Here is a 22,175-nt window from a genome sequence, read left to right on the forward strand (position 1 = left end):
TATACCCCAAAAAGGACAAAATGATTACAAAAATTCAAAATAACAAAAAATAAAGTTTGTAAGAACCAAGTGGGCCCATAAAAGAGGTTACCTTAACAAACCGCTACTCAAAAATCACTTAACAAAAACATAACTCAAACTGACCTGCCCAAATGAGAAACAGCTCCAGTTATATAGCAAATGAATAAACCATTATATAAACCAAAGGTGAAAACTAAAGGGATAACAGATAACCATCATTCAAGAAGAACCCCATTCCCCCTGCATGATCACAATAGATGGTCCAGTCCACTTTATTGGCTTCTGCATTTAAACCAGCTCCACCCTCAGCCTCCTCTTTCAGCCAAACCAGGAAGGACTGGAGCGGAGGTCAGGTAACTGAGAAAGAGCAGAAATATAATCAATATAACATACCTATATAAAATAACAAACAATGCAAAGCAAAGTCTATGCCACCATTTGGGCTATAGTTTAGTGCTGTCATGCATTACAGGTAACCTCAAAATATCAAATTAGTTAACTTATGATCACAGAAACTTTAAAGCATAACGTAAACATAAGACAAAAGACCAAATGAATATTACCTAAGTGTCTCAGTTGTGTGGTTGCATGCACCCATCACACACTCCCCCCCTTCAGCAGTGAGCTGGAACAGCGAGAGAGATAGTCCGCTGTGCAGTTGTTCCTGCCTGCGATATGCTGAATGGTAAAACGGAATGGCTGCATCGCAAGGTACCATCTGGTAATTCGTCCATTCGTATCCTTCATTTTCTCCAACCACTGGAGCGCCTTGTGGTCAGTTTCCAGTGTAAATTCCCGGCCTAGGAGGTAATACTTGAGGGAATCAAGTGCCCACTTGATTGCTAAAGCCTCCTTTTCCACCGTCGAGTATCTCGTCTCTCTTGGGAACATTTTACGGCTAATGAAAGCCACTGGGTGTCGCTCATTGGGTGGTCCCTGTAGAAGAACAGCCCCCAGACCCCTGTCAGAAGCATCAGTTTGAAGAATAAAAGGTTTCTCAAAATCTGGGGTATACAAGACTGGAGTCTTACTGAGGGATTGCCTGATGTCCTGGAAAGCTGCCTCAGCCTCCTCCGTCCACTGAATCTGGTTAGGGCACCTAGAACCTGTTAGATCAGTGAGGGGAGACGCCCTGGCAGAGAAATGAGGGATAAATCTGTGGTAGAACCCTGCCATGCCAAGAAATGATCTAAGTTGTTTCCTTGTCTGTGGCAAACTGCAGGATTCAATGGCGCTGATTTTGCTCACTTGTGGTTTTATCACCCCATTACCTATGACAAATCCCAGGTATTCAGTTTCAGCCTTGGCAAAAACACATTTTGCCGAATTAGCAGTCAGCCCAGCTTCTCTGAGATGCTCTAGTACCTTTTCTAGATGTTTGAGGTGCTCCTCCCAGGTTTGGCTGTAAATCACAATATCGTCCAGATATGCTGCCGCGAACTCTGACAAACCACACAGTACCCGATCCATCAGCCTCTGAAAGGTTGCAGGGGCTCCATGCAAACCAAAAGACAGGACTGTGAATTGGAATAGCCCCCATGGTGTCCGGAAGGCAGTCAGTTCCCTTGAGCGCTGAGTAAGTGGCACCTGCCAATAGCCTTTGCAGAGATCTAGAGTCGTCAGGTACTGGGCTTTCCCAAGTCGCTCAATCAGATCATCAACCCTAGGTGTAGGGTATGAATCGAACTTTGAGATGGCATTCAAGTACTTGAAATCAATACAAAACCGCAGGCTACTATCCTTCTTTGGGACCAAAACCACTGGGTTGCACCACTCGCTCTTAGATGGTTCAATGATCCCTAGAGACAACATTAAATCCACCTCCTTCCTCAAAGATGTTAACAGCCGCTCTGGAATCCTATAACTCATACGTCTCACAGACGCTCCATCCTTTAATATAATGTCATGTTCAATAACATCCGTCCCCCCAGGATTCTCCTGAAACACCCCAGAGCTGCATAACTCTTTCACCTGAAGCTGTTTTTCTTCTGAAAGGTGATTAAGGTCCACCTGCTGGAGCACCCCTGAAGGAAGATACTGCTCCTCTACCTCTTCCTCCTCATGAATCTCCCTTATCAAAAGAACTTCTGCTCTCTTTGGCCTCTCCACCCACTCCTTCAGGAGATTTACATGCAAAACTCTACTGGAGCGAGAGTGACCCGGAGTTGCCAGCCGATAGGTGGTTTCTGCTGAATCTGAAAAGGTCCCTGCCATTTAGCTAACAGCTTACGGTCATCACTCGGAAGGAGTACAAGTACCTTTTGTCCAGGTTCAAATGACCTCTCCCGAGCTGACCGATCATACCAGACCTTCTGATGTTGCTGGGCAGCTCCCATATGAGCTTGGGCTAGCTCAGTCATCTTCTCAAGTCGCTCCCTCATCTGTATAACATATGAGATGACATTAGTAGCCCCTGCCCCACTTCGGTCACCCTCCCACATTTCTTTCAGCAAAGAGGGGCCCCCTTACTTCGTGACCATATAACAGTTCAAAAGGTGAGAAGCCAGTAGAAGCTTGGGGTACTTCTCTATACGCAAAGAGCAGATAAGGCAGCCACTGATCCCAGTCAGTACCAGTGTCATTCACAAACTTGCGCAACATCTGCTTCAGGGTCTGGTTAAAGCGCTCCGTCAGGCCATCCGTTTGAGGATGGTATGGAGTAGTCCTTAGCCCTTTGATGCCAAGAAGCTGGTGGACCTGCTTTAATAAAGTTGACATAAAATTAGTCCCACGGTCTGTCAGGATCTCACGAGGGAATCCCACCCTTGAGAAAAATTGCACCAGACAAAAAGCCACAGACTTGGCCTTTACAGATTTCAGAGGAAAAACTTCAGGGTACTTTGTGGCATAATCAGTTATTACCAGCATGTAACGGTTCCCTGCCCTGCTTTTCTCAACAGGTCCGACAACATCCATCCCCAACCGTTCAAATGGGGTGCTAATAACTGGCAAAGGCTGAAGTGGAGCCCTGGAGGGGGTTTTGATGGAAGTCTTTTGGCACTGAGGGCAGCTTTTACAAAATTGGGCCACGTCAGCACGCAGGCCCGGCCAGTGGAAATACTTCCTAATGCGAGCCATGGTTTTATGCTTCCCTAAATGTCCTGCCCACGGCACAGAGTGCCCCAAATTCAGTACCACCTCCCTGACTCCACTAGGAACCATCAGCTGTACCTGTGATCTTTGCCGGCGATAAAGAATGCCATCTTTCAGAAAAAATTCCTCACTGCTGTTAATATCTGGTTCCATCTCATGTCCTTGTTTTTTGGCTTTCTGAAAAAAGGGTGCTAATACTGGATCATTGTGTTGCATCTCAGTGATATTAGCTGGGACTTTAAAGTCCAAAGACATCTCAGGTTCACAGACGGGAGATGCTTTCACAATAGTATGATGAAACTTCTCTCGCCTCCTCTCCCTGCGGGACTTGCGCAATTTCCCGGGTGCCGTCTCTAATTCTGCCTCATAAAATGGCAGAGCACTAAGGGTCTGAGTGGCATCTGCTGGCTTCCTAGCTTGATCCCTAGTTACTGCAACATTGCATGTGTGGCTATAATCCAAAAGGTCAAACAGCACAGGTAGATCTCGGCCTAATATAACAGGGAATGGCAAATTATCCGCAACCCCAATATTCAGGAGATAAACCTGTCCTTGCACCTTGATGTATAGATCCGCTGTTGGATAAGGCTTTTCATCTCCATGAACACAACAAACAGGAATCGTTTCAGTCATATTAATACTATTTAAGGGGACAAACTGTCTGTGTACAAGAGTCTGTGTACTACCTGTATCAATTAGTGCCTTTAATGTATCACCATTAATCTCAACTGATGTCATCTTTAACCCTCTGTCTAATTTTATCTCAGTTATCATGGCTTCGGGGCACAAAGCACATTTGGGTTAATTTAGCTGAGTTTTCAGGGCACATGGGCTTTGTATGACCTTCCATACCACAAAGATAGCATACCAAGGTTTTGGCCGGGGACTTCAAAGACCCATCGGGTGAATGGCTATATGAAGCCCTACTCACATTGGCAGCTCGTCTCTGCGGGAGTGATTTCCGGCTGTCCTTCGTTTTCCAAGTCATAAAGCTCCAAGGCTGTCCCTTTTTCCGTGCCGCCACAAAAACATCAGCCAGCTTTGCAGCCTCTGCAGCAGAGGGTGGATTATGCTCTTTTATCCACACCTGCAACTCAGGAGATAGCATTCGTAAATATTGCTCAAGAATGATGATTTCCCCAATGTCCTGAACGGTTTTATCTTCAGGGTGGACCCATTTTACATAAAGCTCCTTCAGCCGTGCATACAACTCTTTAGGGCTTTCTGCAGGGTTTACATCAAGAGATCGAAATCTCTGCCTATAGGTCTCAGGATTGATATCATGTTTATAAAGAATAGCTGCCTTAACCTTATCATAATCCAAAGAATCATCAACATCCATATGTACATATGCACCTCTTGCTTTGCCCGTAAGCAGCGGTACAAGGTGAAAAATCCAATCATGTCTCCGCCACCGACAGGCCAGTGCAATGCGTTCGAAGGTAATCAAAAAATGTTCAATATCATCCTCGTTGGTAAGTTTTTGCAACTTAGGCTCCAGAAAATGGGACTGACCTGATAAACCAGTAGCTGATATACTAGGACCAGCTTGAGGAAGAATGTCGTCATCTAGAGATTCTGGATCAGGTGATTCAGCTGCCTGACCTTCAGGCACTGGAGAAGTGCGGGCTTGTACTTCTACCTGTAACAACTGAAACTGGTGTTGAAGTGCTTTAAAATGTTCTTCTTGCTTTGCACTTTCCTCCTTCTGTTTAACCTCTCTGGCCTCCTGCTGCCCCATATGTGAACGGAGAAGAGAGATCAGATCCGATATCGTTGGTTCCCTACCTCGGCCCTCAGTGCTGTCTACCCCTCCAGAAGTTCCATTCTCCTCCTGTTCTCCATCGACTTGTCCTTCTGAGCCCATTTGCTGGCTTGGTACATCTCCTCGGACTGCTCTCGCACTCCGTGCTCCTCTGCATGGTTTGATAAGGAGTGGGGGGGAAAGAGAAAAAAAAACCTGTGCCTTTTTTGTGTGTGTATTTTTTCTTTTACACTGGCTGAATCCCACTGCTGCCACCAATTGTCATGATCCAAGCCGCCAGGAACACACAGGCACAAATGTAATCTTCAAAAAAATGGGTTTTATTATACCCCAAAAAGGACAAAATGATTACAAAAATTCAAAATAACAAAAAATAAAGTTTGTAAGAACCAAGTGGGCCCATAAAAGAGGTTACCTTAACAGACTGCTACTCAAAAATCACTTAACAAAAACATAACTCAAACTGACCTGCCCAAATGAGAAACAGCTCCAGTTATATAGCAAATGAATAAACCATTATATAAACCAAAGGTGAAAACTAAAGGGATAACAGATAACCATCATTCAAGAAGAACCCCATTCCCCCTGCATGATCACAATAGATGGTCCAGTCCACTTTATTGGCTTCTGCATTTAAACCAGCTCCACCCTCAGCCTCCTCTTTCAGCCAAACCAGGAAGGACTGGAGCGGAGGTCAGGTAACTGAGAAAGAGCAGAAATATAATCAATATAACATACCTATATAAAATAACAAACAATGCAAAGCAAAGTCTATGCCACCATTTGGGCTATAGTTTAGTGCTGTCATGCATTACAGGTAACCTCAAAATATCAAATTAGTTAACTTATGATCACAGAAACTTTAAAGCATAACGTAAACATAAGACAAAAGACCAAATGAATATTACTAAGTGTCTCAGTTGTGTGGTTGCATGCACCCATCACAGTGACCATCACAGTTTTACACACCTGTTCTGTATGACTTTGTCTCAGGTTTGCGGTGATATCCAGCACTCTGAGCTGATGGCAGATCTGGTCAGTCCACAGTAGCTTCAACCACTAAATTATCTCTAACACATCACCAAACCAAAGTCTTCCTGCTAAGAGTACATCAAAGGTGAAAAGCGAGCCTAGAATGTCATCATTTCTGCTCTCCTCTTTCTTCTTCTTCTACTTCTGGACCGCACACATCTGTCGCTGCCCTACTCAGGTCGATCTAATGAAAATCAGCCAGAAATAATAATCAGAAATCCAAATGTAGAATTTATAGTTCCCCATTGATGCAATTTGGTTATTAAATTTAAGAAGCAGTCTGTAATGCTCACCCCAGCATAGTTGAAGCAGATCATCAAAGCATGCTGAACACTTTCTACCATTCCACATGTGCATTTTCTATCCAGGTACTCAACAGCACCAAACCATAATTGTGAATCCATGGCTTTGATCTGGTGAAAATCACCCTACCCCTACTGTTCATCTTTACACACAACAGATGGTGTTTCTGTATCTTAATATATGACTGAATGAAAAGTAATGACAACCGTTATTTTCAATCTTCCATTGCTTCTACCTGTTGTTTCTCTGTATTATTGTCGGATCTTTACCTTCGAATAAAGTGCCTTCAATATAAACTGCCTTGAGGTAACTTGTTGTAATTTGGTGTTTTATTAAGAAAATTGAACTATTGTGGCAGAAAAGTTGGATGCAAACCAAGACTAAAAGTCCTCAGGCAGGAGTCATAGCTGGGCTTTAGCATCTGGGTCACCCACTTTACCCAGGGAGCTAAACCAGCATCTCCAACAGGTGATTTGTTTGTCTGGCAGTTTCAGGCTGGGAAAGCTTGTTAAACTTTAACAAAACATTTTTTGGCACCAACGTGAATGATTTGGGTCATGTTTATCACGTCTGAGTCAGGGAGCAAAGGTCACCTCCTTTATGCAGGATTTCACCTTATGCCAACAGGGGAAAAAAATCACGAGTTCTTAAACAAGCTGTAGGTCATGTTACTACACACATTTCAATATGTAAGCATTTCATCATGTTTTAGAGTCTCAGAGTTATTTCAGCCTCATCTTCACATATTTTCACAAATATTCACATTATCTCCGAGATCCAGTTGTGAAATTTTTTCCCTCAGTGTAACCGATTGCAACACAACAAATGACTGACCAGTGATTAGTGTTTTACAGTGATTACGACAGACAGCCTGTTTCTGCCACTGCTGCCAAGCATTTGCTCTTTTCAGCTTGTTCAATTGTGGAGGTTTTTACATTCTTTACCTTACAATATAAAGCACCTTGAGGCAACTGTTGTTTTTTGGCACTATATATAAATATAAATGAATTGAACTGGTAGCAACTTTATGAATGAGAAAATGAAAACAAGTGTCAGTCAGCTGGTTCATGTCCAGCAGGTGGGGAGGAATCAGTGAGTCTGTTACTCCAGTTACTTACTCAGAGGTAAAGTTAAAGAAAACGAGTTTCCTTCATCGCACTAAACCTGCCCACTAAACATGACCCTGAATGAACCCATATGTAAAGGACTGTAGGTTTTAAGCAGGCTCAGGTAATGGCAACACAATAGATGAGGAAAGTGGGGGAACTCTGACGACATCTAGTGGACATCTTGAAGATGACGGGTCTGAACAGAGAGCAATGCAGGTCTGTGGAGAAGATTGCAGCACACTGTGAAATATGAACTATGAATAATATCTACATCTGTAATGATGTAATCAAAATAGGCTCCATGTAGTTTAAGTTCTGTTACTGTACTTATGAAGCAAACTGCACACACAGAGTTGGCAAACATTGAGTTTACTTGCATTTAGGCAAAATGATATAAACACTTATCATGAGCCAATATAGCACATTTAACTGCTTTTATTTAGCAGGGATTACACAATACACAAAATTAGTCACAAACATTTTTAATCAAATCTTGCAACATGTTGCTAAGAAGAACCAGGACAACCAGGTCAAAGCCATACTGAAGTATAACCTTCATTAACATAAATCACAAAGAAAACATATTTAAATAAAAATTGTATACTTGTCTTGAACTTTTTTTAAATCTTTAGTCCTGTGTATTAAAACTTATTTATTGGCTGATAAAAAGGAATCACATCATGGTTGTTACAAGGAACAAGTGATGAAAAACTCATTTTCATGTTTGTTTTCTTCTATACTGAAGAAGAAATACAAGTTTCTGTGGTAAATATTAAAAGAGCATCCATGTTCAATAAATATTTGTGTCACCTTTAAAGACCAATAAAAAAAATATCAAACTTAGAGAAACATAAAGTCAGGGCTGGAACAAACAACATAGAGTGCCCTTCACTGCTGTGGACAGGAAATGTACCGTGACTTGGAGCATGAGGTCATTTTCTACCTCGGGTGCTGCAGTGATTTGGTTTGTCACTCAGGTGGATCCTTAGATGAAAATTCAGTCCTGATTTCCAACTGAATCTTTCCCCACAGGAGCTACAAATATATGGTTTCTCACCTGTGTGGATCCTTCTGTGACTTTTCATAGTCGACAAGTCTCTAAACTCTTTCCTACAGACGTTGCAAGAATACGCTTTCTCACCGGTGTGGATTCTCAAATGAGTTTCTAGTCCTGATTTCTTACCAAATCTTTTCCCACAGGTGCTACAGAAATACGGCTTCTCGCCTGTGTGGATTCTCACGTGACTTTCAAATCCGGATTTCTTATTAAATCTTTTCCCACAGGTGATGCAAAAATATGGCTTCTCGCCTGTGTGGATCCTTACGTGAGTTTCCAATCCTGATTTCCAAATGAATCTTTTCCCACAGGTGCTACAAGAATGTGGCTTCTCACTTGTGTGAACTCTCATGTGTCTCGTCAGGTTGGATTTACACTGAAAAGTTTTTCCACAAGTGTCACAGCTTACAGATTTTTTACTTGTATCAGTTTCACTCCGAGACTTATCTGTTCGGTTTTTGTGACGTCTCCTTTTCTTCAGCTCCGCATTTCTAGTTGATCCCGAGTCCACATGCTGGTTTTCTTCCTGTTCCTCAAGCTCTGGTCCAGGAAAGTTAAGAGCAAGGAGCTGGTCATCGTTTGGTTCTGATTCACTGAGGTCACTTTCCTCAAAACTAGAAGTCACCATAAAACTATTGATCTCCTGCTTCAGTACAATCTCCTCCAGCTCCTGACTGGTGCAGAGTTCCTCCTGTTCCTCTTTAATCTGTGGAGGATCTGGGTCCTCCTGGTCCAGACTTGAGTTCCTCTCCTGCTGATTGGCGACAAACTCCTCCTCCTTACAGGCAGTTTGCTGGTGGAGGTCTAAACGAACAATAAAAAAAATGTAATTATAGAAAAACACTTCTGAGAAGATAAAGTTTTAGTTAAAGTCTGTAATGAGGGCATGTTGCTCACATTTGCAGGTGAAATTAAAAGTGTGTAAAAATGAAGTTATTTGTGCACTCTGATGCAAATGAGAACTTGAGTTCTGACATTTTTCAGCAACATTAAGAGTAAAAAAAACCTTTCAAACAAAAAAGAACTCACTTATTACTGACTGACTGATGATCTATTTTGGAGTTGATCTCGAAACTGATCTACATCTTGATATTTTTCAAAATAATCTTCACTATTGGGGGTGGCTGTAGCTCAGGCGGTAGAGCAGATCATCTACTGATCGGTTCGATTCCCGGCTTCACCTAGTCTGCATTTCAAATATCCTTGGGCAAGATACTAACTCCAAGTTGCCTCAAGTTGCTCTTTGATCTGTGGAATGTGTGTCTGAATGTTGGTAGAAAGCACTAAGAAAAATGTGCTTGTGCGAATGGGAGTGAGTGGGTGAATGCACAAGTTTTGTAAAGCGCTTTGAGTGCTCAAGATTGAGTAGAAAAGCGCTATATAAGAACCAGTCCATTTAAAACTCCCTGTCATGTTTTCACGAATACACATTAAATAGATCTGACTGATACAAACTGTAGGTTTAATATTAATGTTAACACTTCAGAAAAGCCATTACAGTTTTACCGCTGGTCTGTAAATCTTTCTCAGGTTTCCAGATGTTATGCAGCTGTCTGAGCCGCTCTTCCCCGCTCCAGACGACGATGCCTTCATCCTCGTGTTTCACTACAAGCTGTTCTCCCTCTTGACTGATGCAGAGTTCCTCCTGTTCCTCTTTGATCTGTGGGGGATCTGTGTCCTCCTGGTCCAGATTGAAGTTCCTCTCCTGCTTCCAGACCTGCTGGCCAGCCAGATCTTCCTCCTCCTTACACTTCATGTTGATGTGGGACTTGAGGAACAAAGTAAAAAGAAAAAGATTAGACAGGTAAAGGTGCAGCCTCAGTCAGCAGGGCTGTACACTGTGAGCATGTTGCTCACATATGTGAGAGAGGTTTGTACAAATGTTTCAGAAGCACCATGTGACTCCCTCTCTTTGTTGGAAAGTCTTATTAATTCACTTTATAACTATTACTTTGAAGATAAATTTCTACCATCACAAAAATATTATGACCTCTTTAAAAACAAACAACGGCAACTACATGACTTAAATTCCATGTTTAGATGAAGGTAATGGTCAATGCCTTTTGACAGGGGAAAAACCTCCACACAGAAGAATCTTACTTGGCTGAATCATAAATTATTCACCATGATTAAAACTGCAGATGAGCAATAATCTGCATTTTATTTTAGCCAAAGAGGAATGTTTCTGTTTGTCTGTGATCTGACTTTTTCTGCTGGGTCCAAATTTCATTTTATCCTGTGTAAGTTTGTTTCTCTTCCTGTTAACTAGCAAAGTCAAAATCACCTTGATTAATTTAACTTGAATTCAATTATAAATGTAATCATTTTATTGAACAATTAATTTCATTTCAATGAAAAACAATTACTTAAAAGAAAGAGATTAAGTTGGAGAGAGACATGTGGCCATCTTTTAGTGAGTTAGACCCTGATTAAGGGGTATTTTTAAAAGTAAAGCCCATCTCTCAAAGTCCCTGCCGGCCTGCCTCCACCTCGGGAAGTCTGTGGGTGCAGACGGAGGTGAGGAGCACCACAGGCGGCAGAGAACTGTCTGTAGCCCCGGAGTGAGGCGTCGTGAACCGAAGCAGACAGCGAACTGTGGCACAGTGCAGAAAACCGAAGCTTTCCCTCCCTGTTTGGTTTTGATGTGTCTCATGAAAGTCTATTGTTAAAAGTTTACCTTTAAAAAAAACGGACGCACTTGTTTGATTAGCTGCTCTCTGATTTTAGCCTGTTAGCTTACAGACTGAGCTCAGATCGTTCCTGTGTTAGTTCATTGAGAACATCACAGTTTTACATACCTGCTGCGTGACTTCATCTCGGGTCTCCGGCTGATATACAGCAGTCTGAGCCAGTGGCGGATCTCATCATCCTGGACGACTGTTTTTAATGTTTTTAACCACGGAGATTTCTTCTGCATCATCAGTCTCTCATTGTTAAACTCTCCCAGAAACTGAAGACAGTTGTGCCATTTCCGCGCTTCTTCTTCTTCTATTGAGTAGACGGCAGACTACACATGTCCAAGGGTAATACTGTCCTCCTCAGGCCATTGGCATCAAGTCAAAGCCTTAAAGTCTGGTACTTTGCGCATGGTCATTTTTTACGAACAGCAGAATCACAAGACAAAGCGTGCCAATGTTTATACTTTTCACTGTGACTGCCAAATAGATGAAAAAGTAGATGTTAAAAAACAACTTATAGTTTTGTCATTGGGCTGGTAGAAAGCTATGAGTTTCTGTCCCTTTGTCTGACCTTAGAGACTTATTTTAAAAGGAAACATTACAATCCTTTAAAGCAAGTATTTTCACCTCTGTTCCCCCCTCTGTACTTAGCTTTTTTGTTGTCATGTCAGTAATTGTCCAGTTGATGGCTCCCTTGGATCACAAGCCTGTCTCATGAGTCCAAGTGAATATATTCTTAATAAACAGCTTTGAAGAATTTGTGACCAACTTTGTTTAATTCGGAACATCATCATCATGAGTCAAACTCACTCTTGGATCTACAAAATATTTAACAAAAACAAACATCACTGAATCATAAGGTATTTGCTCCAACTCTTAGTCCAGAAACACATGAGTGAACTAGATCAGCTGCTCCTCCAGTTCAGCTGTGGATTTATATCATTATTTATATTTGTAAAGTGGATATGCAGTTTTTCAGTACTAATATAAGCATTTTATATCATTGCTTTATTGACAGATGTTTGGTGTTCAAGGTCAGGCATCAGTTTGAAAAAAACAAACACACTGAGTTGAACTTGAACTTCCTACTGACAAAAACTAAAATTGGTGCAAAAATAACCAGAAACATATAAGAAGCATCCTGGAGGTGCTGCAGACAAGATAGGACCAATAACATGTCAACAGGAAATCCTTTTTACTAATTTGTTTATTTCTTTTTAGATTTTTACTCTCCATTTTAAGCCATGATGTTTGCTGATACTGTGTTCCTACTGTTTGTTCTCATTAATAGTTCTGTTTTTAACATTCTGTGCTGAAGCTGGAGGAAATGTTTCTACAGTGTCAGATGATACAGCTCCAAACTAAATAAGTGACTAACTAACGATGCTTTAATACACTTTACTATAAATTATGATATAGTGCACTTTCTTAAAATTTCTTATTGCTCTGTAATTAATTGTTTTCTTTATAAATGTACAAATGAGAATAAAATCTGTGTGATAAAGGAAGGTCTGTAGACTTCTCTGTTAAGATCAGTGAAGAGAAACAACAACATACAAATACCTAAGAAAAATATTCAGTAAACATTTAGAAGATAGAGAAGTTTATGTTGTCATGTGGAGAAATTTTTCAAATAAAAATATCCATAAGCATTGATAGTCTCCATGGCTGAACAGACACAGGAAAGAGCTCCACCTATAAAACGTAAAAACATCAAGACAACATGTTGAAGATGTCGAGGTACTGCCCATAATGTTTGACTGACATCTGATTTATGTGCAGCACATAAATACCACAATAATGATGGAGAGAAACTAAAAGGGAACTAAAATACAGATTTAAACTTACAACAATATGAAAGACTTCAGTCTATTTCACTTTAATCAACTCAGCTGTGGCTCCATAATCATCGTAAACCAACAGTCCAGCATAGAGCGGCTGAGTGAATGTGGTCTGGACTCTGTGGAGGAGAGTCATGGTTTCAGAGACGCTGTAGAAGGACAAAATACCTGCTCTGTGATCCAGGTACACTCCTACTCTGGAGGAACGAGGACCTGAGACAGGAGTGTGGATGTTGTTGTACCAAAATGTAAAACTGTTGTTGTTACAATATAATGACCAAGATTTGTCATTCCATCCAAATCCACATCCATATCCTTTTCTGCTGATATTCTTGTATGCGACTGCTACATAAACTCCTCTCCCTCTCCACTCCACCTCCCAGTAACAACGTTCAGTCAGACTCTCTCTACTCAGGACCTGAGACCATCTAGTGAATCTGTCTGGATGATCAGAATAAGACTGTTGTTGATTCATAAATGTTGCTTTTCTGTTCCCCTCTGATAATAACAGCAGTTTGTGTGCTGTGTTTGGATCCAGTGTGATTTCACATGAATATTTTAAGAATCCAGCTCTGGTCTTTGGCTCTGGTGGATCTGACAGTAAAACATCCACTTCAGTGACTGTCAGTGAGATGTTTGTCCATTCCTCTCTCAGAATGTCCTGTAGTTTATCTCTGACCTCTGACACAGCTGCTGTCACATCCTCAAAGTAGCTCAGAGGACGGATATTGATGCTGGATGAGTCTGTAGACTCACTGAGTGCTGACAGTGAGGGGTAGTTGTGTAGAAACTGGATGTGATCCTCTGTGTGTGAGAGCTGCTTCAGCTCAGCATCTTTCCTCTTCAGCTCAGTGATCTCCTGCTCCAGCTTCTCCTGAAGCTCTTTGACTCGACTCACTTCAGTTTCCTGCTGGGATCTGATCTGCTGCTTCACATCAGAGCTTCTTTTCTGGATGAGATGGATCAGCTCAGTGAAGATCTTCTCACTGTGCTCCACTGTTTGATCAGCAGACTGATTGATGGCCTCCACCTCCTGTTGAAGCAGCTTCACATCTTTCTCTCTGTCCTGGATTCTCTGCTGGATGTTTTGTCGACTCACCTCCAGCTCTCTCTGCCTCTCAGTCCTTTCTGCTGCAGCTGAGACTGTGTCGTGGCCTTTATGTTCATCCACAGAGCAGAGATAACAGATACTCTGCTGATCAGTACGGCAGAACATCTTCATCACCTCATCATGACGAGAGCAGATCTTCTCCTGGAGCTTCTTGGAGGGCTCCACCAGCTTGTGTTTGTCAAATGCAGGACATTCATAATGAAGCTTAACATGTTTCTCACAGTAAGAGACCAAACACACCAGACAGGACTTGAAGGCTTTCATTTTTCTTCCAGTGCAGACATCACAGGCCACATCTTCAGGTCCAGCATAGCAGTGATCAGCAGGAGCAGCTTGGAGTCCAGTCTTCTTCAGCTCCTCCACTAAAACTGCTAACATGGTGCTTTTCACCAGGACAGGCCTCGCTGTGAAAGTCTGTCTGCACTGAGGGCAGCTGTAGATTTTCTTCTTTTCCTCTTCATCCCAGAAGCTTTCAATACACTTCATGCAGTAGCTGTGTCCACAGGGAAGAGTCACTGGATCCTTCAGTAGATCCAAACAGATCGAACAAGAGAAAGTTTCTCGGTCTAGCTGAACTCCTTTCTGCGCCATTTCTCCTCTCAGTGTCAGTGACTGTGTAAGTTGCACTTCCTTAATATAGAAACTGGTCTGATCTGAACAACAAGTGTTGCTGCTGTGAATGGGGCCTGCCAGCTCTAACACACGTTGGTTACACCCATCTTCATAATGTAGATCTAAAGGGGAGGGAACACAGAACGATATGGACAGACAGGAGGTGCTGAGCTAGAGAGCAGGAAGAAGAGGAAGGGCTTTCATGCTGTGATTCATTCCAGAAAGCAGGAAGAGGCTCTGTGTTTAATTGTTTTTCTGTTCAAACCTTTAACTAAATAATATAAATGTCAATAACTGGATGCCTCTCTATTCTTTTTGTTAATCTGCTAAATGAATAGTTTGTTTCTTTTAACAATTCAAATAGCAGAAATGAACAGCTGACAGCTTGTCAGACTCAGACTGTAAACCATAGAGACAGTTTATATATACATTTAGTCAGGGCAGTGCAGAGATGTTTAAAGGGGCGGGTGCTCACAGTTAAAAAGGGCACATAGAAGCAGGCTGAAGAACAACAACCCACATTCATCAAGAATCTAATATGGAATCGCATCACACTACATCACTGTCATCAGGTGGGCACAATGCAAAGCAAATGTAGCCCATTTTTTACCTGATGGGGTACAATGTTGCTGTTTGGGGGGGTTGCTTCTGCTCTTGCTGCTGATAGTGCTGGAGGGCAGGGCTGTGTTGATCTGAGACTGTAGAGATTAAACAGTCCACAGGAGAGAGGGTAGCTGATTAAACAAGTGTTATGAGATAATAATAAAACGCAAAGATTGGTCACGGCGCTTGGAACCATAAGGCAACAAAACTGGGAAATAAACTAAGCTCTGCCTGTGAATCACTCTTTGCCTCTCTTCTTCCTTCCATCTCCTCATCTCCTCATCTCATCTATCACATTCCACCTGCTGTCCATCTGAGAACGAGGCACAGTTTGCTATTGAATCCATCTATTATTTAATTATACATTTTAACAACTCTTGCACCTAATCCCCTTAGGCAGAGCAATGAAATGCACAGCTTTGGAGAACCGATCGATGATGGTCAGAATAACTGTTACCTGAGGATGGTGGGAGACCAGTGATGAAGTCCAGTGCGATATGAGACCAGGGGCATCTAGGAACGGGCGAAGGAGGCCAGCAGGAGGTGAAACCTAAACTGGAAAAAACTAACACAACACAGAACTGAAACCTAAAATGGAGATGCAGGGAGACGACACAGAATGATGCAGGAAAAAACACAGATGAACCGGCGAGGAGCACACGAGGACACATAGTATAAATACACACAGGGGGAGACATGGAATGGCAAAGACACAGCTGAACCTAATTGACTACACGAGACAGGGGAAATGTGAACAGAACACACTAACATAAGACATGGACCTTCACAATAAAACAGGAAATGCACAGAGACACGGTACAGACACTAAATAGAGGGGAACACAGAAACCAAACTCTAAGAACTAACTAAGGCTACATTCACACTGCAGGCGAAAGCGCATTAAATCCGATTTTTTTGACCCTATGCGACCCTATATCCGATCATGCTACGACAGTGTGAACGGCACAAATCCAATATTTTCAAATCTGATCTGGGTCACTTTCACATGTGGTACTGAATACTGAATCTGAATATGCAAATTAGGGGAAATTTACATCAAATTAAATGAGTAATGGCTGATTTGATGACCAAAATCAATGATGGTACTTAGAAACACATGACATTACACATTACATTTTCATGCAGTTAGAAGTTTGAACCTGCAGCTTTATTAAATGAACACCTGGTATCCAACAAGAGTTTAGTTTAAACTTTAGGAACAAAAAAGTAAGAACCAACAGAATTAAACAAAGAACCAACAGCACAGGAAAGTTTAATCTTCATGAAAAACACATGCAGTGACTTCAACGTCCACAATAACACAATGTGTTTGGGCTTATGTGTGTCAGTTTCCAGCTTTAATCTTATGTAACAAGACCTCTTTATAGGTCAATAGAGGAATGAAGTCATTGTTGAACTACAGCTTGTGTGTGTGTGTCACCTCCACAACCTACAACAATGAAATATGATCTTTGAGTAGTGATATGGGAGTAAAATATACCATACTGATGTGAATAGGAGGTCATCTTTTCCCTCGGCTGTTAGGGTACCTGGGTCGTTGACCCAGTGTTTTGTGTTTGTGGTTTTTTGAGTCTTGTTTAATCATTATTCTGTTCTCTGTGTATCTTATGTTTCCTAGTTATCAGAATCAGAATACTTTATTAATCCTTCAGGATTAATAAAGTATTCTGATTTACTTTATTAAATCTTTAATTTATTCAGTATTTGTTGTTTAGGTTGTCTTGGTTAGTATTTGGTCCCGTTCACGTCTTTGTCTCGTGTCTTCTCTCGTCCCTTGCTCTCTGTCCTTTTTGCTCTGCTGCAAACAGAAGCAGAGAAAACTGGAGCTTCTGGTCTTGGCCAGATCTCTTTTGAAAAAGACATTTTAAAGTCAATGAGACTTTTTACCAGATAAATAAATAAAGAATATAAAAGTCTTCTACTTTATGATGGAAATGTTCTTTCTGGCTCAAAATGACATCATTTATCTGAATCTGTAGAAGAAGAAACAATCTTGGAAAGTCACTTTACTCTGTGTCTCACTGGATGTTCAAAGTTTTTAACAAAAGAGAAAAAGAGAAGCATTCTTTGATTTTAGTCTGTTAGCCCACAAGCTGAGTTTTTATCAGAGTCCTGCATGAGTCAGTGTTATTTCACTGACACCATCACAGTTTTACACACCTGTTCTGTATGACTTTGTCTCAGGTTTGCGGTGATATCCAGCACTCTGAGCTGATGGCAGATCTGGTCAGTCCACAGTAGCTTCAACCACTAAATTATCTCTAACACATCACCAAACCAAAGTCTTCCTGCTAAGAGTACATCAAAGGTGAAAAGCGAGCCTAGAATGTCATCATTTCTGCTCTCCTCTTTCTTCTTCTTCTACTTCTGGACCGCACACATCTTTTTTTTTTTTTTTTGCCTGTCCTGTTTGGCTCCTTTGCCATCAGAATTGTTGTCTAAAGGCAAAGAAAGATGCCCAACGGATTTACTTTACCAAATTGACCATCCCAGCCTTGCCGTAATGGTCCATTTGATTCACCTTTTATTGTTTATTTTATTTTCACTTGCTGAATACGGGACAGACTTGACTGGGGGAAAGAAGGGGAGAAAGAAAGAGGGAAAGAGAAACAGCTGAGAAGAGGGACGGGGGAGAAGGGCAAAAAACAAAAACCAACAGAATGGGCAGGAAAAAAAATGCATATATCAATCACCTGGATCACCTGCTGAGAAAGAAAAAAGAAAGCAAGCAGAAGAGAACAAGAGTAATAGAATAAACAACATCACAATGATATATGGGAATATGACAGTAAATACTAAATATTAAACATTATTGTGCAGCACATAAGATCAACAGAACACAGTGTGCTTTGAGGTAGGAGCCAAAAAGGGTGTAGTTTGTGGGTGTGATCACCCGTGTGTACACCTGTGAGCATGGACGCGCTTGTTTTTAAAAGGTTCCTTCATGTAATGATCTGCTAGAGGGTGTGGGGGGGCCACAGCCCCGTCCTCCAGGGCATGAAGCAGGTATGGAGGAGATCAAAACTCCAGACATCCAGAGGCCCCCAGAACACAAGAGACCAAGGAAGACCCACAGAGGGGCAGCCGCGCCACTGTCCCAGTAAGAGCTGAGGAGAGTCCCAGATGAGGGTTCACTCAGCAGCCGCGGAGCAGAAGCCAGGGGGGGTTGCAGTGACGCGCCCGTGAGCTCCGCCGGCAGCCAGCCGTGCCTGAGTGACCGAGCCCCAGGCCGAGAGGTCGGGGGCACCCCACCTCCGAAGTGGCCCGAGCGAGCCCCAGGCTCCAGGTCCCGATAAGCGGCCGCCAAGGAGTGAGCCGGCGTGTACCTGGACGCCCATCCCCAGACACAAAGAACCACCAACGCACCGATGTCTGAGGGAGTCCGCCACTGGCAAGGGAAGTGGTGGGGGGGGGAGATAGGCCTCCAAACCTTGGAGGGCCTGAGATGTCCCCAGAGAGGTGGCGCCTGACACCCAACCTGACATATAGACACAGACATACAGGCACACACAGACACAAACATCCATTCCCACCCTCATGCTCTCATATGCACTTACTCCACACTCAACCAACGTGGAGACAGACATTGAGTTACAGAATATTATATATATATATATATTTGGGAGAAGCAACCTGTCACTGAACAGACTCTTCTGGTTGTTTACGACCGTGTGCAGAGGATGCCCAGCATTGTCCATAATATCCAGCAGTTTCTTTAGTGTCCTTTTCTCTGCCACTGTCACCAGAGTGTCCAGCTTCATGCCGACCACAGAGCCAGCCTTCCTGATCAGTTTCTCCAGCCTGCATGAGTCCTTCTTTGCTGTGCTGCTCCCCCAGCACACCACAGCATAGAAAAGTACTCCAGCAACCACTGACTGGTAAAACATCCTCAGGAGCTTCCTGCAGATGTTAAAAGACCTCAGCCTCCTGAGGAAGTACAGTCGGCTTTGGGCTTTTTTATACAGGTGCTCTGTGTTGCATGACCAGTCCAGTTTGTTGTCCACCCACAGCCCGAGGTACTTGTACTTGTTGACCACCTCCACCTGTAATCTACTAAATTTTGCCAATACAAACAATAGCAGTAATGAATTAATTCATCAATATAATAATTAATATATATAAATATAAAAACACATTTACAAAAAAAAATTATTCACTGTCTACTTTAGCAGAAGGTTTTTAGCTGAAGATAGTTTAACCAGCTGTTTTGCCAACACCTTCATTTTTATCATTTAGCATCATTTTAGAATATAATACATTACTGTAGATCTCCCTAACAACACCTGGATCAGTTCTTTTATGAAGCCTTCTCTGGCTCCGTGATCTGACTCCGGGGTGAGAGAGGAAGCAATCGAGCCGATGCGCCCCTCCAGTTCTCTGAAGAGGCTGTGGATGCATCGCTCTTGTGGGATACAGTTTTTCAGCAGTACTGCTGTGGCAGAGTCCGCGCAGAGCTGCACCATCTGAGCAGCCATGTGACACATTAGCTGGACAGTGCAGTCATCTGGGCGACCAGCCAGCATGGATCGCACCCGCGACATGTTTAGTTGATCAAAAAAGCCATCTATGAGGGGACCCACAGTGGCTGCGTTAATATTGTCCGAATACATTTTAATGTTTTAAGCTGCAGCAGAGTGAACGACTGTGTCTGTTCTTGTGCTTTCTCCAAACTTGAGGTGACACAGAAGGTTTCTGTTCCTCGGCGGTCACAGCTTCTTCAGACTGTGTGTGATGTTTTCTCTTTTCGGGGATTTCTTGTTCCACAGACTGGCCCCTGAGCTTAAAACTTATATCCTTTTGTTTTTTGTAAAGACCTCATTCCAATCCATTTTATTAAATGAAGTTATTTCTATTAATTTTGTGCTTAATGTTTTGGCTGCTGAAACAGGAAAGTGTATCTCATGTATTCTGTTGACGGTTTGTTCCACTTGTGCGCACCTCTGTATGTATGTTTTCTTGTAAATGTACGACTTTGTATGGATGAAATCTCACTAATAACTATCACAACAGGATGTTCTCGGCATTTTCTACCTAAACAGTTTGGATTGAATGACAACTACTCAACACACGTTCAGTCAAAGCTGTATACACACACACACACACACACACACACACACACACACACACACACACACACACACACACACACACACACACACACACATTTGTCCAACAGACAGTGAAAACAAGCAGAAATCAGAGTGTGATTTTTCTTTTAGAATTTTATTAGATTTTCTGATTTTTGTTCAATAATTTAGAGTGTTCTAGTCAGTAATTTACTGACTAGAAACAAGACCCCAATAATCGGACAATTCCCTCTGAGCAAGCACTTGGCGACAGTGGGGAAGAAAAACTCCCTTTTAACGGGGAGAAACTTCCGGCAGAACCAGGCTCAGTGAGGGACGGTCATCTGCCGCAACCGGTCCAGGGGTGTTTAAAATGACTCGATTGGATGTTAAATAAATTGGCTTGTTTGAATTGTTTGTTGTTAGCCAATTTAAGAGTCACTTTGATGCCAGCTAGTCAATGTCAAATTGTTGTTTTTAAAGGGGAAACACCCGCGACTCTCTGTGGGTGATGGCTAACCTCCGACCTATTAATGAGAAGAACCTTCTGATGCGACCTGCTGGCGCCGCTGCCGACATCAGATGTTCTTTAAAGGTTTCGATGATTCTTTGCTCACCTACTTCATGGTCGAGATGAAAGAGAATCGTGACACACTCGGGGTCCTTATACTCTTTAAGGAGAGATTTGTAAATGACCTTGTGTAAGGTTCTGAAGGACTTTGAGGAGGGCTGAAAATCGATATGTTGGACATCAGCCCAGATTTTCTTCAACAAACGGTTTGTAATTTCAGAAACTGTGTCATCTGTATACAGAACGCGTGCCTTTTTAAAAGCACGCCTGACAAGTTCTTCCACACAGACTTCAACTGAAAGCTGCTTCTGAGCTTTGATTTCAGAAGACTCTGGCTCAAGTTTCTGTGTGGACACTACAAAGTGTTTCTTGAAGATGGAGATGAAAAGTTTGTCAACTGTTGGCTCTCCTAATTTCAATAGAGTTAAGGTGTGTTTTGGGTTGGAGAGCGCTTCCTTGCAAAAGTCTTTGAAAATGACCTTTGCAAGATCTTGTAGGGCCTTTGGTGATAAAGTCAAATCTGCTGTTTTTATTTCAGAGCAGATTTGATCTAAAAGGCGCTGGTGGAGGGAGTCTGATGGGCAGGCTGTGGATTTTTTTGCAGCCTGGGAAAGGACAGCCTGAAGGACCGCGCTTATGAGCCCTTTTCTCTCTGCTTCACCTCGAGGTGACACAGAAGGTTTCTGCTCCTCAGAAGCCACGGCTGCTTTTTCAGCCTCTGAGGCTTCTGTGTTTGCCATTTGTGAAGGTTCCACAGACAGCGAGGACTCCAGATTTTTCTCTGGTTGTTCTGTCTGTGGGACCTGCTGATTGTCCTGCTGGCTGCCTGACTGGGTGCACGTACAGTGTGCAAATCTCCCTAACAACACCTGGATCAGTTCTTTTATGAAGCCTTCTCTGGCTCCGTGATCTGACTCCGGGCAGAGCTGCACCATCTGAGCAGCCATGTGAGACATTAGCTGGACAGTGCAGTCATCTGGGCGACCAACCAGCATGGATCGCACCTGCGACATGTTTAGGTTATCAAAAAAGCCATCTACGAGGGTACCCACAGTGGCTGCGTTAATGTCATCTGAATACATTTTCGTGTTAGTGTTTTCTCTTACTTCGTGTGTCTGGTTCCGATGCATGGACTCAACTGAATGACAGTACCTGTAGCAGCACCCCTATTTATGGGTTTTCGAGGTCTTTGTAATGATGTGCGTCCTGTGACGTGACAGTATTTAGTTGCTTTGAAGTATGCCTATAAGCCCCGCCCACTTCTAAAAAGAATGCCTAGCAACAGCGTCACA

The 22,175-nt window shown here is 42.5% G+C and overlaps 2 protein-coding genes across 2 annotated transcripts; both read right to left on the minus strand.

The window, feature by feature from the left end:
- Nucleotides 1-8,004: 8,004 nt before the first annotated feature.
- On the minus strand, nucleotides 8,005-12,033 carry LOC308383541 (uncharacterized protein). The gene is made up of 3 exons (XM_080861585.1): nucleotides 11,179-12,033; nucleotides 9,887-10,148; nucleotides 8,005-9,184 (listed from the first exon to the last, which is right to left on the minus strand). Exons 2-3 carry the CDS (start codon nucleotides 10,134-10,136, stop codon nucleotides 8,256-8,258), a joined length of 1,179 nt encoding a protein of 392 aa, XP_080717711.1. The 5' UTR covers nucleotides 10,137-10,148; nucleotides 11,179-12,033; the 3' UTR covers nucleotides 8,005-8,255.
- Nucleotides 12,034-12,118: 85 nt separating this feature from the next.
- Nucleotides 12,119-14,616, minus strand: LOC308383543 (tripartite motif-containing protein 16-like). Its single transcript, XM_080861587.1, has one exon. It carries the CDS (start codon nucleotides 14,599-14,601, stop codon nucleotides 12,928-12,930), a length of 1,674 nt encoding a protein of 557 aa, XP_080717713.1. The 5' UTR covers nucleotides 14,602-14,616; the 3' UTR covers nucleotides 12,119-12,927.
- Nucleotides 14,617-22,175: the final 7,559 nt, after the last annotated feature.

This window comes from Rhamphochromis sp. 'chilingali' (assembly GCF_963969265.1).
Source record: "Rhamphochromis sp. 'chilingali' genome assembly, chromosome: 16".
In the NCBI taxonomy this organism is placed as follows: Eukaryota; Metazoa; Chordata; class Actinopteri; order Cichliformes; family Cichlidae; genus Rhamphochromis; species Rhamphochromis sp. 'chilingali'.